The sequence below is a fragment of the Plasmodium gonderi genome, assembly GCF_002157705.1.
Source record: "Plasmodium gonderi DNA, contig: Chr14, whole genome shotgun sequence".
NCBI classification, from domain to species: Eukaryota; Apicomplexa; class Aconoidasida; order Haemosporida; family Plasmodiidae; genus Plasmodium; species Plasmodium gonderi.
In genome coordinates, this window is record NW_021628939.1 from 851,521 (window position 1) to 867,180 (window position 15,660).

The window sequence follows — 15,660 nt, forward strand, 5'->3', positions numbered from 1 at the left end:
ACTAAGAGGTATAAATATACTTTTTTTTTTTTTTTTTTTTTTTTTTACATTCATATGCCACCTTTCCCCATATGCTTAATTTATCACCCATGATGACTATTCACATATTTCTTTTCATTTTTTCCCCCAAAATTTTTATTTGAAGAATTGAAGAAATATAATGGTGATTCAAAAGATTGATATGTATGACATGCATATCTTATGGTTTAACTACACATCTACTACATAGATGTTGGAATTGCCTTTTTTTTTTTTTTTTTTTTTTTTTCTTTTTGTTTCCCTTTTTTTTTAATTCTACCTTTTTCGATTTTTCCACATCCAAGTTTTTTATTTTTTTACATTTCAAAAACGAAATTTATTTATAATGTTAATAATAAAAAGGAACCATTCTTTTTTAAAAGTCATTTTTTCAAACATTTTTTGAAAAAACATTTTTGAAGCGTTTTTTGCTTTATTGGATATGTAGTACTACACCTCCACACACACACATGACGCAACCACTTGTTGTATTTAACTTGTACTTTTCCTTCCATCCACAACAATTTGTCCATTTTTTTCCAAACAATATGTTTACTTCTGCGCGAAGAATGTAGACAATATTATGATTCTTAATATTTTCAACCACATTCCATAAACGTTACAAAAAAAAGTTTGATCATTTTTGAGTCATACTCAGAAGCATTGTCACTAAAAAATGACATTTCAATAAATATCCTACAATATTGTTCAACCGTAGGAAAAAACGTTTTGGCAAATGAATCGAAAATAAGGTCAAATGAGCGGGGAATTTGGTAAATTGCATGAAAACATTTTATTCCATAACATATAAATTTTACACCAACAAGAAAAAAAAAAAAAAAAAAAAAATAATATCGTATATACATAAATGGAGCGGATATATGCACTTGTAACATATATATGAATGCACACAATATATTTTCCTCCTTTTCTTTCTATTTCTTTTCTCATCATGAACACGCACCAAAGGGGAAGAGAAGGATAAAAAAGGAAAAGAAGTATAAAAAAAAAAAAAAAAGTTTGCATATAAGTCTCCCCTTTTTTTTTTCCCTTCTTTCTTTCCTTTCTTTTCCCCCTACAACTTACTATAAGATGTGAATTTGCCCTTTTTAGACACGTAATCTATAATATGCGTAGATATGTCACTTTCTGAATCAGAGTCACTTTCATTTTTCCTATCCATGTAATCATTTATATTGGAATTTTTTTTTTTTTTTTTCTTTAACTCCGATTTAACATAAGTATTAAGAACGTCTTTCATGCTAGTATTAAACCAACTAAAAATTGGATGCTTGTTTAAGTTTAATGACTTATTTAATGCGTCCTGAATATTTTCTGTTGTATGTAGTACATCTGAATTATCTTTTTTTATTAATTCAATAATGTTATTATTCAAATAGCCTCCATAGCTATATAATTCATCTGATTTTATTAGTTCTACTAAATTAGAGCTTAATTTTCTAACATCTACCTTTAGTTTTTCTTTCAAATATGCAACATAATTATTTTGTGTTGACTCTAAAATGTAAAATTCAACTATACACATACCTAATGATTTCCCATGTTTTTCATCTTCTAGTATTATGACTCTTTTCACTTTCCCAATTTGTTCACAAAAGCTTTTAATTACTATATCATTTATAAAATATAACAAATTTACTAATAATAAATATTCAATTTTGTGTTCTCTCTCATCAATGTCTTCACTTGCTTGAGGAGCTCCTAGGAATAGACATGGTTCTGTAAAACGTGAGTTTGTGAAAAAAAAAAAAAAAAAAAAAGAGGAGGGGAGGGGAGGGGAGAAAAGATGAACACATTTATGTGTAATGGATATACAATCGAAAGAAAATAAAGCATATTTTGTAACATTCATCAGTTTCTTCTCTGTTATTTGAGTTAATATGAAATGAATCCCTAGGCATGCATGTTGCACACTCTGGTTTATATGTATCTAGCCGCAAACGCATATTATTTTTCTGCTTTACAAAAATGTTAGTAGTATATATAGTACGTACCCTTTTTTGTGTACACAACCTTGGCACCACTTAATTTTTTATATAAACTTTTTCTCGATTTTTCAAAAAATTGCTAAAAAAAAAAGGTGAAAAAAATGGAAAATGAAGTAGAAAAAATGTGAAAAGGAATGGAAAAAACATTTCGATGTGTGTAAAATCCATTACTATAAAAGTTTATTTTTGTACACATGGAGTGTTGTTAATTTTTATGTTTTCCAATTTTGCGTTCGTCTTAGGTGTTACTTCTTTTGGCTTAACGATAGCTTTCTCGACTTCCTTTTTTTTTTCATCGGCTCTTTTTTCGTTTGATCCCTGTAGCTGTTCATATAAAAAATTAAATCAAATAAAAAGAAATGAAATAAAAAGAAATGAAATAAAATAAAGTCAAATAAAATAAAGTCAAATAAAATAAAGTCAAATAAAATAAAGTGATATAAAATATAGTGAAATAAAACGAAACCAAGCGAGGTGCATTCTTGAATTGGCAACACGTAAAGAACCCTTATGTGGCAAGAAAACATAACATCCGTTATTTGTGGAGTATAATTTATGTGCTTAACCCGTGTGTTATATATATATACACATCACCGCAGGTGGAGGTACTTACCAAATTGTCGACCTCTAACCCTTCATATAAATCTTCGTCATCTTCATCTATCTTGAAAAGGGAAAGAAATGAAAATACAAAATTAACAATGACAAGTAAAAAAAAAAATGAACTAACTTTGCTGTACTTTTCTTTAATTTTGACATTTTATGAGCTGCTACTTTTTTTTTTTTGTTTTTTCAAGTCTCTTTTTATTACCGTACCTCAGAATAATTCATGGGTAAACTGGGAAGAGAGAAGATAAGGAAATTGAACAAATGTCTGGTTGTACCAAGATATTACACTTATGATCCTAATTTTTTTGTGACTCCACTTTTGTTGACTTATATTTTAACACTCCTTTTTATCATACCTAATGAATGTATATACATGTGTATATATATGTATGTATATATATGTATGTATATACTCACAAAAGCATGCAGAAGTATGTTAGCACATCCACACTTTCCTTAGTGTTGTGGGATACCAAGATTGTGATCATTTGTAGGTGGCGAAAAACGTAGATGCTAATAGATTCCCTCTAATCCTATACGACACTAAATGAAAAATTTACATGTGCATCTGAAAGAAAGATTTTCCTGTTAATTCTTCAATGAAGAAGAGGCAGGGAGGAATGCTGTAATTCCATGTGCTTTTTTTTTTAACATCTAGCGTGTGAAGAGTGGATGGTGAAACATGCACATGGGTGAAGAGCATGGGGGATTGAGGAATTTCTCATTTTTGAAATGTTCACATTTATGAACTTTTTTTCATTTTCATGCTTGTGCCATTCGCCTTTTTTTATTACCTAAGATGAACGGGAAATTTTCATATTCAAGCTCGAAAATATACTAGCTCTTATGCACTTGGTATTTAGAAAAATTTTCTCTTCAAAAGTAATATAGGTGTTCGCTCATAATGTTTGGTCAAATTTTCATCTTGGCCATCTCATGTTGAATCGACGCTATGGCAGGTGATATGCAACAGCCTTTTTACACAAGCGGCATGCAATGTTAAGAAAAAATAAAATAAAATAAAAGAGTAAAAACGGACGAACTTAAAAGCATAAAAAAGTGAACGAACAAGTGCACAAGTAGAAAGGGGAAAAAATCAAAAAAAAATAAGATACAATGGACCTTCTTCACTTCTGCCTCCCCATTTACATAATCAATCTATTCTAACAAATGGGTGTTATTTCAGTTCACATTCGAAAATGCAGGGAAAAGTCCTACATAAATAAGTTGTTTTATTCATATGGGTCGAAAACCATTTGAGAGGTCGTGGTAAAACCAATGTGTTATAAAATGGCTCTTGGTGTAATGTATTTTTTTTTTTTTTTTTTTTTTTTTTTTCCTATTTTTTTCCCTTTTTGGTAAAAATAAATAAATCATTCGAACTGTCAATGACTTCTTATTTATTCACATCATAAAAATAAATAAAATAAAATGATGAAAAAACTGAATAAATGTTACGAAATTTTTGATTGAGTCAAGGCCACTCAAAAGATCAGTAATGATTACACTCAATTTGTGATGAAGCCAAACACAAATTCTGCATTAAAAGAAGAATAACACATACAAAAGAAGAAAAAAAGTCATACAACACGAATGGGGGGGGAAAAAAAATAAAAGAGGGCGAGAAAGAGAGATAAAGGAAGAAAGAGAAAGAGGAAGTTTAAAACAAACTTTACAAAGATATTTTACTATCAATTGAAGGTGTAATTCATTTATCTCCCAAAAAAAAAAAAAAAAAAAAAAAAAAAAAAAAAACAAAATAATATAAAAAAAACTATTTATATACAAAAAAAAAAACTTAAATATTAAAAAAAAAATTTAATTTATCTCCAAAAAAAAAAAAAAAAAAAAAAAAAAAAAAGAAGCCAGAATGATGTGATGAAACTCTGTTTATTCATACATAAAAATCACTTATGTATTAAAAAAAAGATTATTCTCCTTTGTAAACAAATAAAAATATCCCATACACTTTCCAAAAAAAAAAAAAAAATTTCATATTCTCATATCTTCGATAAAGATTTTTTCAGCACCACATTTTCCTCCATATCACACAACTTTATTTTTTTTTCTTTTATTTTTTGTACATTTTACACATTCTCTTACATGTAACATTTTTAAAAAAGAGAATGGAAAAAACATGGAGATGTAATTCATGCCTTGTGGTTAACACGGAGGACACCTTAGAGTGTGCATGTTGTATGCAAAAGAGAAGTAATGATACCAATGTTGAATTGAATAATACAGATGGGAAAACAAATGGCAGCATTATGAACACTAACAGTGAAAACGAATGTGATAACTTAAGTGATGATGAAAAAAAAAAAAAAAAGGAAAATGATGAGAACTCTTCTATAAATACAGACACAAATATTGAAGCTCATGCCACAAATTCAACAGAGGATACTAAACATAGCGAAAATACAAATGAAGGCAAAAGTGGTATATTTGATGAAGGTGGATTTATACCATCCCTCAAACCATCAAATGATAAATCTTCCACAAATAAAAGTATTTTCTTAACCGATTTTACAAATAACGACACAGCTATGGATACAAACTCTACCACTATTACAAGTCACCAAGACACTAATGGACATGTTAAACAAAACAAAACATTAGGAAATTCCCCTGGAGGTAGAACCAAAAAATCTATTTCAAAAAATAGAGAAAAAAAGAAAACAGACAGACGAGAAAGAACACCATCTACGCGAATACAACCAACTCGAAAATGCACACAGAAAAAAATATGCTATAAGACATAGACAATTTTCAAAAGAATGTGCATGTATAATATTTACATATACCTAATCCTGCTTACAGATCAATCGCAATTTTCTTTTTTAACATGTTTTTACGTGAACAGTGCACTGTGTAGGGTTAACTTGTTGAGATGTTTATCTTATTTTATTGTTTTTGCCAACTTATCAAAAAATATACTCACCCCCACCCCCCACCCCCATGTGCTGACCCACTTTCACACTTATGTACCAACTTATCCGATCATCTGATCATTTTATCCGTACATTTATGCATTTATTTTATATCATTTTTTTTGACCAACATGCCTTCGTATAAGGAACTAAAATAATTTTATTCCATTTTTTTAATTTTGGCCATTTTTAATTCCATTTTATGAATGCGCTTCTTTTTCATTTTTTTTTTTTTTTTACCACTAAAAGCCAGCACACACACAAATGTGCATATATATATATGCACATTCACATGTCGGAGCTGAAAAAAGTGTTACACGTTCACATGTGCAATGGTGAAGTTATACTCAATTTTAACTCATCCTGTTGATCAGCACAGTGTACAAAGTAAACTCCAATTCAGAAGGAGCCATAAAGGTGTTGGCATGTGTGTAAAATGAGAGGAGGGTATATTACATCAGATGTAGCTATACACATATGTAATAATTTTACAATACTACGTTAAGTGCGTATATATTGTTATTTATTTTTGCACTATGATTTTAACATATATATTTTAAGCTTCATTCATTCAAGTAGTAACGATTGTAAAAGGGGGGGAACAGAAAGGACATGTTGTCTTTCCTTTTTTTTTATTTTTAACATGGGTGTTCAAACGAAAAGCTGAAAAAGAGTACTCATGAGTATACCAATTAGTGCACATAATTATGTACAGTGAATAAATAAAAGAATAATAAAAAAAAAAAAAAAAAAAAAAAAAAAAAAAAAAAAACGAAAAAAAAACCCACAATGAGCAATATGATAGAACACACAAACTCTGAAAGTACAACTTTAAATGTTGACTTGTTTATGTTGGGAAAAGACAATCCACAATGTTCTCTTGTTTGTAAATATAATTTTTGTGCTCAAAAACATGGGCAAGGGGAAATATTCTTCTATTCTCGATTGAGATCATATGACTAAGACTTTTTACACATTTGTATTTTCATCATAATCGGAACTCTTTGATGTGGGTTTCTTATCATGGTATATTTTTTTAATAATCCGAAAATCTACCTCTCTTGGTACTTCAATAGGTTTAAAAGTGTTAATGAAAAAATTCAAAATGTAGTAATTACTTCCTACATATGTTACAATAGTTGGTAACATGAACAGACCTAAAACGTATATTATTTTCGCCCTCTTATTTTTTATGTGTTTACTATTTGGTTTGTGATATCCACTGTAAAAAAATGCCATTTTTTTGGTTTTATTTTTTCAAAAAAAAAGATAAAAGTAAAAGTAATGCTACAAAATTGTATCCGTTTTTGATAGATATTCTCCTTTGTTTTCACATTAAAAAGAAAAAAAAAGTAAACTCAAACATGTTCACAGTTATGTATATTTTCACATTTGCCTATTGTTCACATATAGATGTGTGTATATAAAATTCCTATAAATTTTCATCCTTTAAAACAAATTCTATTTTTGTAAATACACTAAAATTTTCCCTTTTTTCTTACACATCCCTGATGACTATGAAACAGTCCACTGTTCTTCAGTTGTTATTACATATATATCCTGGGGTGTTTGCATCCACAGACATCCATGTACATGTAATACTTTGATATAACTTGTGTACATAAACAAGAGGCATGCATATTTCTCATAGTTAATCTTTGATACCTCTTCGTGACTGCGTCGATTTTATATTTTTAAATTCTTCGCTTCTTTGCATTCGCTTTTACGATTATATATACGCATTATCTTGGTATTGAATATTTGATCCTTTGTCCTCAATTCAGCTCTCTGCTTTGTTGTCAATTCAGCTCTCGGCTTTGTTCCTAATTTTTTTTTTTTTTTTTTTTTTTTTTCTAACTTACGAGTGATATTTTCTTTTGAAATTATGAATTATTTTTTTTGGAACCCATTTAAACAAATTCATAAGATCAGTAGCAACGTGACAACTTATCGAAATCACAAAGATTTTCAAATATATTTCAGAAGCGTATTGAAACAAGACTATAAACTTTGAGGTTTGTGGGGAAATGATCTATTTTTATTAGTCGCTAAGAAAAAAAAGAAAAAAAAAAAAAAAAAAAATTTTAAGCATATCAAATACACAAAGAAATTAAAAAAAAAAAAAAAAAAAAAAAAAAAAAAAAAAAAAAAAAAAAAAAAAAAAAAAAAAATTTTAAGCATATCAAATACACAAAGAAAATTAAAAAAAAAAAAAAAAAAAAAAAAACGCTTGAATATGTGTACATATTCCAATACAGATATGTAAAAACACATCATTACATTTTTACATCCTATATAAAAACGGGAGGGGGAAAAAAATAAAACAAAAGGATAAATCCCCCCCCCCCCCCTCCACCTCAACGGAATTAAAAAGGAAAATGAAAGACAAAACAGTTGGAAACCTAATGGACCAGATTTTGTATGAGCTTGAAACATCAAGAGAATTTATTAAGGGCAAGTTTGAAAATAGAGAAAAGCATGAAAAGGATGATGAAAAAAATGGAGAAAAAGATGGAGAAAGCCAACATTTGCTTGAGGTAGAACCAAGAGAAGTTTACAAAAAGTACAAGAGCGTATTAACTGCAATTGATAAAAAAATTAAGTTTTATAAAAATGTGAACGATGAATTGATGAACGCAAAAAATGAAAATGGCATCAAAGATAAGTGTGAGAAAAATAATGAAAATGGAAAATGTGACAAAAGTAGCACGGACTCTAAAATATCAGCTAGTAGAAAGGGTAATTTTTTTGAAGAATATGAAAAATATAAACGCAGACTGCACAAAATGAAAAAGAAAACAATTGCAGGATATACCACCGAGGGAAACGCAATAATTATAAACAATGAAAAATTTTCAAAACTTTTTATGAATTATAATTTTATTAGGGACAGAAAAAATGGCACTAAAGACATGAGACATCATTTTTCACATCACAATGGGAAAACTAATGAAGATGATGAAAATGAGGTTAGTGGAATAGATAGAATGACACACTGCAATGATATAAATGATCAGACTGGAATGCCTGACTTAAGCGAACAATCATGCTCTAGTTCTAGCATCGTTTCTCTACACAGTTTCATAAAAAGAGAGAAAATCAAAAGAATAAAAAAAAATAGAGAAGAATATGTAAAACATAAATATCATGACAATGCATATGTTATTCACAAATTGTATTCTTGTAGTGACTGTTCGTCTAGTTCTTTCAGCTGGTATAGTGATGAATATGACGACTTGTTCTACTATTCCAATTTGCTGAAGGAGGACAAACAGTTGAGGAAGCATGCGCTGAAATTTAACCGTAGAAACGGAGAAACCAGTGAAGTAGAGAAATATGTGCATAACCAGGTGAGTCAATCAGAGGGTAGTGAAGGGTGCAATGAAAAGCATAGCGAGAACAAAAGAGAAAAAAAAGGCGAAACAGAGGGAGAGAAGAAAAATCGTGAAAACAAGGACAAAAAAGAGGGCCAAGGACAAACGAAGATGGACCTCGATAAAATCGCCGAAGAATCTCCCTTCTACAATCACATCTATTTCAAGTATGCAGAGACAGATAAAAGGAAATTATACCCCGTTTTTATAAATATCATAAATGGGAAAAAGAAATTATGCAACTTAAAAAAAATTAGTAGACACAAATACAAGAAGAGTTATGAACCAGAAGAGGTAAATAAATACGAATTAGATAACGCATTATTTAGTTACAAAAATACCAAACATCTTCCATCCGTTGAATATGAAACAAAGAAAAAAGGAAACCAAATTATGGAAGTCCAGAATGTCGAAATGTTTAAGAAAAAACATTTTGACTCAGACGAATTCAACTAGTAAGAAATCAAAAAAAAAAAAAAAAAAAAAAATGAAAGTCATATGGAGAAACATGTTCACCAATTTGTCTCACACCGTATGCACACAAAAATATGCCAAAAAAAAAAAAAAAAAAAAAATTTAGCCCATAAGCAGAGGCATCATATAGAGATGAATGAGCACGCATAGACTAAAGATCAGTGCAAACAAGAACTCCTCCTTTTTCGTATGTACCTAATTTTTTTTTTTTTTTTTTTTTTTTTTTTTTTTTTTTACACCTTTACATAATTCATTGTATCGCAGCTCAATAGACAAAATTATGCATCAACTAGAGAAAATCTCGAGCTCTGAAAAAGAAGGCAATAAAAAATTCAATCACTCTGATCACTTTAACAATTTTATTAAGAAAAATAAAGAATATCTAAAACGGGAAAAGTACGACACAAAAAAATAAAACAAAGCAAAGCAAAACAAAACAAAGCAAAAAAAAAAAATAGAGTAAAACATCTCTTATTACACACCCTATGGGCTCGTATCATATGCATATATTTTTTTTTTTTTTTTTTTTTTGTAGCAATTTTTCCTTGCAAAAGCTATGCCAAGTGGAAAAAATAAGGTAATGAAAAAAATCTACTTACTCAAATGGGCAACGATAGAAGCAGCAAAAAGGATAATTGGCCAAGCAGAAAAAAGTCCAATCGGAGAAACAACCAAATCATGACACATTTCTACACATGTACTAAAAAAATAATTCAACTCCTTGTTTATATAGATTAAAAGTAAAGATAATAGGAACCGATGGAAAAGAAATCAAAAACAAAAGTTTGGACAATGTTCTTATAAACAAGGTAAAAACAAAATTGGTATATATATACAAATACATATGTATCCTTTTCCCCACAGCACGCAATCTATATATATATATCCAACATATATATATACAATTATATATATATGTTGGATATATTTTCATTTCATCTTTTTTTACTCCATGCATACACATGTTGCGTTTTTTTTCCCCCCTTCTTCTCCCACCTGAACGCAGAATAAAACCTTTGGCGATTTGGCTTCCCGATTGGGTAATTCGTTTAAGTTACCAAATGACAAAATAGAAAAAATAAAAATATATTTTGATGGAGACTTATGCGATAAGGATCTTACATTTGGTAATTTTATTTAACAAAATAGGAGAAACCTATTGGAATAGAGAACACCTATGTGTTTTTATGTTTTCAGAATATCCACTCTTGTTCATGCGTTTTTTTTTACATGTCCCAAAGAGAACAAAATTTGCACCTATTTTCAAACACGTTTCAACCTATCTATATCAGATAATGAGGAGCTAGGATTGGAAGATGGCTATCAGATAGACGTGAAGTTCCCCTTGACTGATGTAAAAAAAAAAATTACCCATTTCTTATTAACATGTTCATACTGATGATGATTCCTTTCCCGTTGTATATTTCTTTTATTATACATACTATCTTTGAATATATAATGGAATAACTGTAACTATGTATCTATTCACTTTACCATTTTATTAATTTATTTTTTCTGCTTCAATAGGACATTGCCAACAAACATGATGAAGAAAGTTTCAGCGATGATAACTACGTGCTCATACTACCTGACTCATACGTTATTGATTAGACAATAAAAACTGGAGATTTACTACTCTTCATCTTTTTTTTTTAAGGAAAACAAAAATGCTTTTTTTTTTTTTTTTTTTTAAGTTAATTGTAAGGTATGTAATTATTACAAAAAAGCTGAATGAATAACAAAGTGAAGAATATATATGATGTGCATCGTTAATTTTCCTTTTTTTTTAATTTTATCAAACTCTATAAAAGTACATACGGTACTAACTATATTTGTACATATTATGTACAAGATGGGTTAATACAAATTACCATAACATATCCTCATTTTATTATAATATCATAGATACACATTTTAAAAAAAAATAACACTTTGAGACTGGAATGTTGGAAAAATTGTCCGAGAAAAAAAAAAAAAAAGCATCCTCTTGGTAATATAAACAAATGATGAACTCTACATTCATCAGGTCTGATATGCATAACAAAAAAAAGTAAAATAAAATGAAATAAAATAAAACAACAGTGCAAACTATAAGCAAAAAAAATAAAAAAATAATAAATAAATGAAATATAATAACAATATATATTACAAATAAAAGTATATAACAACCCTTTCGTTATAAGCAAGATGGTTGCAAAAACAAACGAAAAAACAAAAATAAAGATTGCAAAAATTGATTGACACACCTTTCAAAATAACTATGATATAGGTGTCAATTGAGATTTTATATACACAACAGTAGGCATAAATAAACACATTCAGATATACTTATGTATGTGTATATATATAGTGCACACCTGCTCTTGAGGGAAAACGTTGCACTAATAAAAGACGACTCAAAAATCCATCGGAATGTTTTGCCATGCCTGAAGAGATTTCTCATTAAACGTACATCTTTGGGCATACTTAGAAACTTTCAAAATACCTATATAAGCATATTTACAATTTACAATATTATGAACATGTTCAGGAAATAGGATATAATCATCAGGTGTCACTTCAGTATACTTGAGTTTGTATTTTTCCTTATTTATTTCAATAATGGTATATAAACTCGTTTTTTCTTTTAATAGATCTACAACATGCTGCATAATAATCTTTGGGTCCATATCAACATCTTCCAATACTAATTTTATAATTTTCTTATTATTATCAATATTTTTAATTGTTTTTAAATTATCCAATTTATCTTTATATGATAAATTAAAGCCTCTCAATGAAACCATATTTTCTTTCTCTTCCCTAATGTCATCACATTGTGTTACGTCATTTACTTTGTCATTTGTTTTCTCATTATTTCCTATATTATTTACTTTCATGTTTTTTTTTTTTTTTTTTTTTGATAAATTCTGATATAAGTTTTGCATAAAACAAAGTTTTAAAAGGTTGTCTACCTTTTATGTGCCTCCTCTTTTTCTCTTTTTTAATTTTCAATCATAAAGTGTCACCATTTAGTCTCTCTCTCTCTCTCTCTCTATATATATATATATATATATATATATATATATATATATATATCTATGTACGTGAATATATTAAAAAATAATTACAGTTTTCAACATAATAAAGGAAAAGAAGGGGAAAGGCACTTTTATTTTTTATGTTTTATATATTAGGATTATATAAACAAAGTTGGGGCTTTTCCTCCTTTACTTCACAAGACAATATCCATAAATTGAAGTTTCATGTCATTCTTTTTTTTTTTTTTTCTTTCCCTTGATTTTACGTAAAAATTTGATTTAAAAGGGAATTTTTTCTTTTTTTTTCCACTAAAACGATGTAATATACATGTAGTAAGATTTTGCTTTAACTTGGAAATCAGAATGGACACATAAAACTATGAAAAATAAAATATATACATAAGTACTTCTGCATTCATGGATATAAATTTGTATGCGATTGTTTAACCTGCTACTTAAAATGAAGCTGTTATAGTTATAGTTCATGCTCGCAGGTAATTTTCATAAATTTTTTTTTTTTTTTTTTTTTAAATATATTTATTTTTGCATATAACTCTATCTAGGAAATTATTTTTTATCCTACCTCCTTTCAATTTCCGAAAAAAAATAAATTTTAGATGCACTTTTGAGGGATATACATAATCCTATATATAGAGCTGCACTACATATATATATAGACATATAATAAAGCTTTTTGTTTATTTAAAAGCATGTTCACCAGTTCACAATGCATTGGCCTTTTACTCCACATATATACTGCGTAAAAAAAATGCTCATCCATCCATCACTATTGTTACATGTTAAAATTATGCACATAAAGAGGTGGGTATAAATCCTTTCGCTAGGCTGAGAAATGTTCATGAATTTTACGATTCAATTTATATAATATAATACATGTTTTATATGCATACTTTTTTTTTTTTTTTTTTGGAAACGTTCCACAATTTTGAGGCAACAATTTACTCTTATCTTTTTTTCTCTTTTTTTTTCTTTTTTTTGAAAGTGCAGCACTTTATTTTCCTTTCCGGGTCCCTTTTTTATTTAATATGGCATAGTAAAGGGCAAGGGGAGGTAAACGTGGTGGTTGCTTGTAAGCTCTAATGTTTCCACATATAAGTCGTAGCAAAAATATATATAAAGGTATTTATTAGGGCTCGTTCCTTTTTTACGTACATATAGAAATTTGCTATTTTCTAAATTAATATCACACGTTTTATGCATATTAGGTGTATTGAGCGTTCCCCTCCCCCTCTCCAAAATATGTACTTTGTGTCAAACATAACCCGTAGGCCTCTCACATATTTATATATATAACGTTAATATCATATATACATATATACGTGCGTAGCAATGTTACATATGTAATAATGTTTCATATTTGTTCCATATATGTGTGCTTATATTGATGGAGAAGCATTTTACTATCCATACGTAGATCCAAGCGGTTACAGCTATTTTCGGCACATCTTTCTTCAGCCTACGGAAAAAAGAAAAAAAATAAAACAACGAATTATAATACAAAAAAAAAAAAAAAAAAAAAAAAAAAAAAAAAAAGGGGAAGGAAAAGGAAAAGGAAAAGGAAAAGCATGAGAAAAAAAAAAAAAAAAAAAAAAAAAGAGCAGAAGATTGCAACACAACAAGCGACTTGCTGCGACATTTTTTCATTTTACATTTTTTAAAAAAATAAATATTTTCAATTTTAAATGATCATTTTATCACTAACTGAAACATTCACATTTAAAGTGTTCAGTAAAATTTAAGAAGAATTTTAAAAAATAAGAGAGGAAAAAAAAAAAAAAAAAATAATAATAATAATAAAAAGGCCTTTTTTATTTAATTTGACTTTAGCCAATCCCTGAATATAAGTTTACGGAGAATTTACCGATATCCACCTAGTTTTTAACATCCACACAAAGCATCGAATCATGGTAATTATTTTCGCATACATATTTTTGTATACCTAATTGAAAGTTCATTTTTTTTTTTTTTTTTTTTTTTTTTGTGCGTTCTTACCCATGTTACATATAATAATGGGCCATGATATATGCTCTCACACTTGCCCAATGTATTAAACATATTTCGTTATATAATACCTCTTAAACATGTGTAAAAATTCAATAATCATCGAGTGACACAAAAAAACATACATATGAAAGAAGAGAACTATATCTCACCCACACTTTCATCTGATATTACATTGGATTTAAAGAATCATTCTTTCTTCCCAAATTTCCTGTACACGCGCCAGAAGAATTATCTTTTCTTCTGTTTTGTATTTGTTTTACGAATTAAAATCAATGAACTGAGATAGCATGTTGTTGATCATCTTATCTTACTTGACCCTCGCCATTAAGAGGAAACAATAAAAATATTACTCTCCATGTTGTCTCGTTTAGTGTTTTTCATTTAGTGAACTCGATTGGTATATTCACTTGAGTTATAACTATTTTTTTAACTAAACATGGATCGCATATATTAACACATTTCTCCATTGATTATACTCCTTTTTTTTTTTTTTTTTTTTTCCCCCCCCCCCCCCTCTCCTCTCCTTCACAGGAAGACGCAAATAAACCAAAGAAGAGAACATTCAGAACATTCCACTATAGAGGTGTGGAATTAGATAAGTTATTGGATTTGAGTCAGGACGAACTAATTAAACTTTTTAAAGCAAGACAGAGAAGAAAATTCAAAAGAGGAATTAGCAAAAAAGAAAAATCTCTTTTAAAAAAATTAAGAAAAGCAAAGAAAGAATGTGAAGTCGGAGAAAAACCAAGAGCTATTCCAACACACTTAAGAAATATGACCATTATTCCAGAAATGGTTGGCTCAGTTGTTGCTGTACATAATGGGAAACAATATAATAATGTAGAAATAAAACCAGAAATGATTGGATATTATTTAGGAGAATTTTCAATTACATACAAACATACCAGACATGGAAAGCCAGGTATCGGGGCTACTCATTCGTCAAGATTTATTCCATTGAAATGAAAACCAGCGCATCAGCAAGACATAACAAATGTAGCGTATATCGGTATGAATTATGTATACATATATATACATATGCATGTATATACATATATATGCATGTATATATATATACATATATATATATATAATTACACACATACACAGAGTGTGTACTAATTTGCATAAGCACACACGTATCTGCACGTGAAAGCCGTTCATTCTGCTACAACCAAAATAACAGAAAAGACAAAAGAAT

The 15,660-nt window shown here is 28.6% G+C and overlaps 6 protein-coding genes across 6 annotated transcripts; 3 read left to right on the top strand and 3 right to left on the bottom strand.

Moving 5' to 3' along the window:
• Nucleotides 1-1,093: 1,093 nt before the first annotated feature.
• Nucleotides 1,094-2,858, bottom strand: PGO_141740 (hypothetical protein, conserved; the record flags this gene model as incomplete). Its single annotated transcript, XM_028690168.1, has 5 exons — nucleotides 1,094-1,758; nucleotides 2,034-2,106; nucleotides 2,277-2,351; nucleotides 2,641-2,691; nucleotides 2,844-2,858. 5 exons carry the CDS (start codon nucleotides 2,856-2,858, stop codon nucleotides 1,094-1,096), a joined length of 879 nt encoding a protein of 292 aa, XP_028545969.1.
• A 1,904-nt stretch (nucleotides 2,859-4,762) lies between these two features.
• PGO_141750 (hypothetical protein, conserved) lies at nucleotides 4,763-5,398 on the top strand (the record flags this gene model as incomplete). Its single annotated transcript, XM_028690169.1, has 1 exon — nucleotides 4,763-5,398. The coding sequence occupies one exon, from the start codon at nucleotides 4,763-4,765 to the stop codon at nucleotides 5,396-5,398; it is 636 nt and encodes a 211-aa protein (XP_028545970.1).
• A 1,137-nt stretch (nucleotides 5,399-6,535) lies between these two features.
• PGO_141760 (hypothetical protein, conserved) lies at nucleotides 6,536-6,805 on the bottom strand (the record flags this gene model as incomplete). Its single annotated transcript, XM_028690170.1, has 1 exon — nucleotides 6,536-6,805. The coding sequence occupies one exon, from the start codon at nucleotides 6,803-6,805 to the stop codon at nucleotides 6,536-6,538; it is 270 nt and encodes an 89-aa protein (XP_028545971.1).
• Nucleotides 6,806-7,944: 1,139 nt separating this feature from the next.
• PGO_141770 (hypothetical protein, conserved) lies at nucleotides 7,945-11,025 on the top strand (the record flags this gene model as incomplete). The annotated part of the gene is made up of 7 exons (XM_028690171.1): nucleotides 7,945-9,395; nucleotides 9,679-9,810; nucleotides 9,950-9,991; nucleotides 10,148-10,223; nucleotides 10,421-10,541; nucleotides 10,707-10,768; nucleotides 10,942-11,025. The coding sequence occupies 7 exons, from the start codon at nucleotides 7,945-7,947 to the stop codon at nucleotides 11,023-11,025; spliced, it is 1,968 nt and encodes a 655-aa protein (XP_028545972.1).
• A 785-nt stretch (nucleotides 11,026-11,810) lies between these two features.
• On the bottom strand, nucleotides 11,811-12,293 carry PGO_141780 (hypothetical protein, conserved; the record flags this gene model as incomplete). The annotated part of the gene is made up of 1 exon (XM_028690172.1): nucleotides 11,811-12,293. One exon carries the CDS (start codon nucleotides 12,291-12,293, stop codon nucleotides 11,811-11,813), a length of 483 nt encoding a protein of 160 aa, XP_028545973.1.
• Nucleotides 12,294-14,359: 2,066 nt separating this feature from the next.
• PGO_141790 (40S ribosomal protein S19) lies at nucleotides 14,360-15,425 on the top strand (the record flags this gene model as incomplete). Its single annotated transcript, XM_028690173.1, has 2 exons — nucleotides 14,360-14,362; nucleotides 14,991-15,425. 2 exons carry the CDS (start codon nucleotides 14,360-14,362, stop codon nucleotides 15,423-15,425), a joined length of 438 nt encoding a protein of 145 aa, XP_028545974.1.
• Between the last annotated feature and the right edge of the window lie 235 nt (nucleotides 15,426-15,660).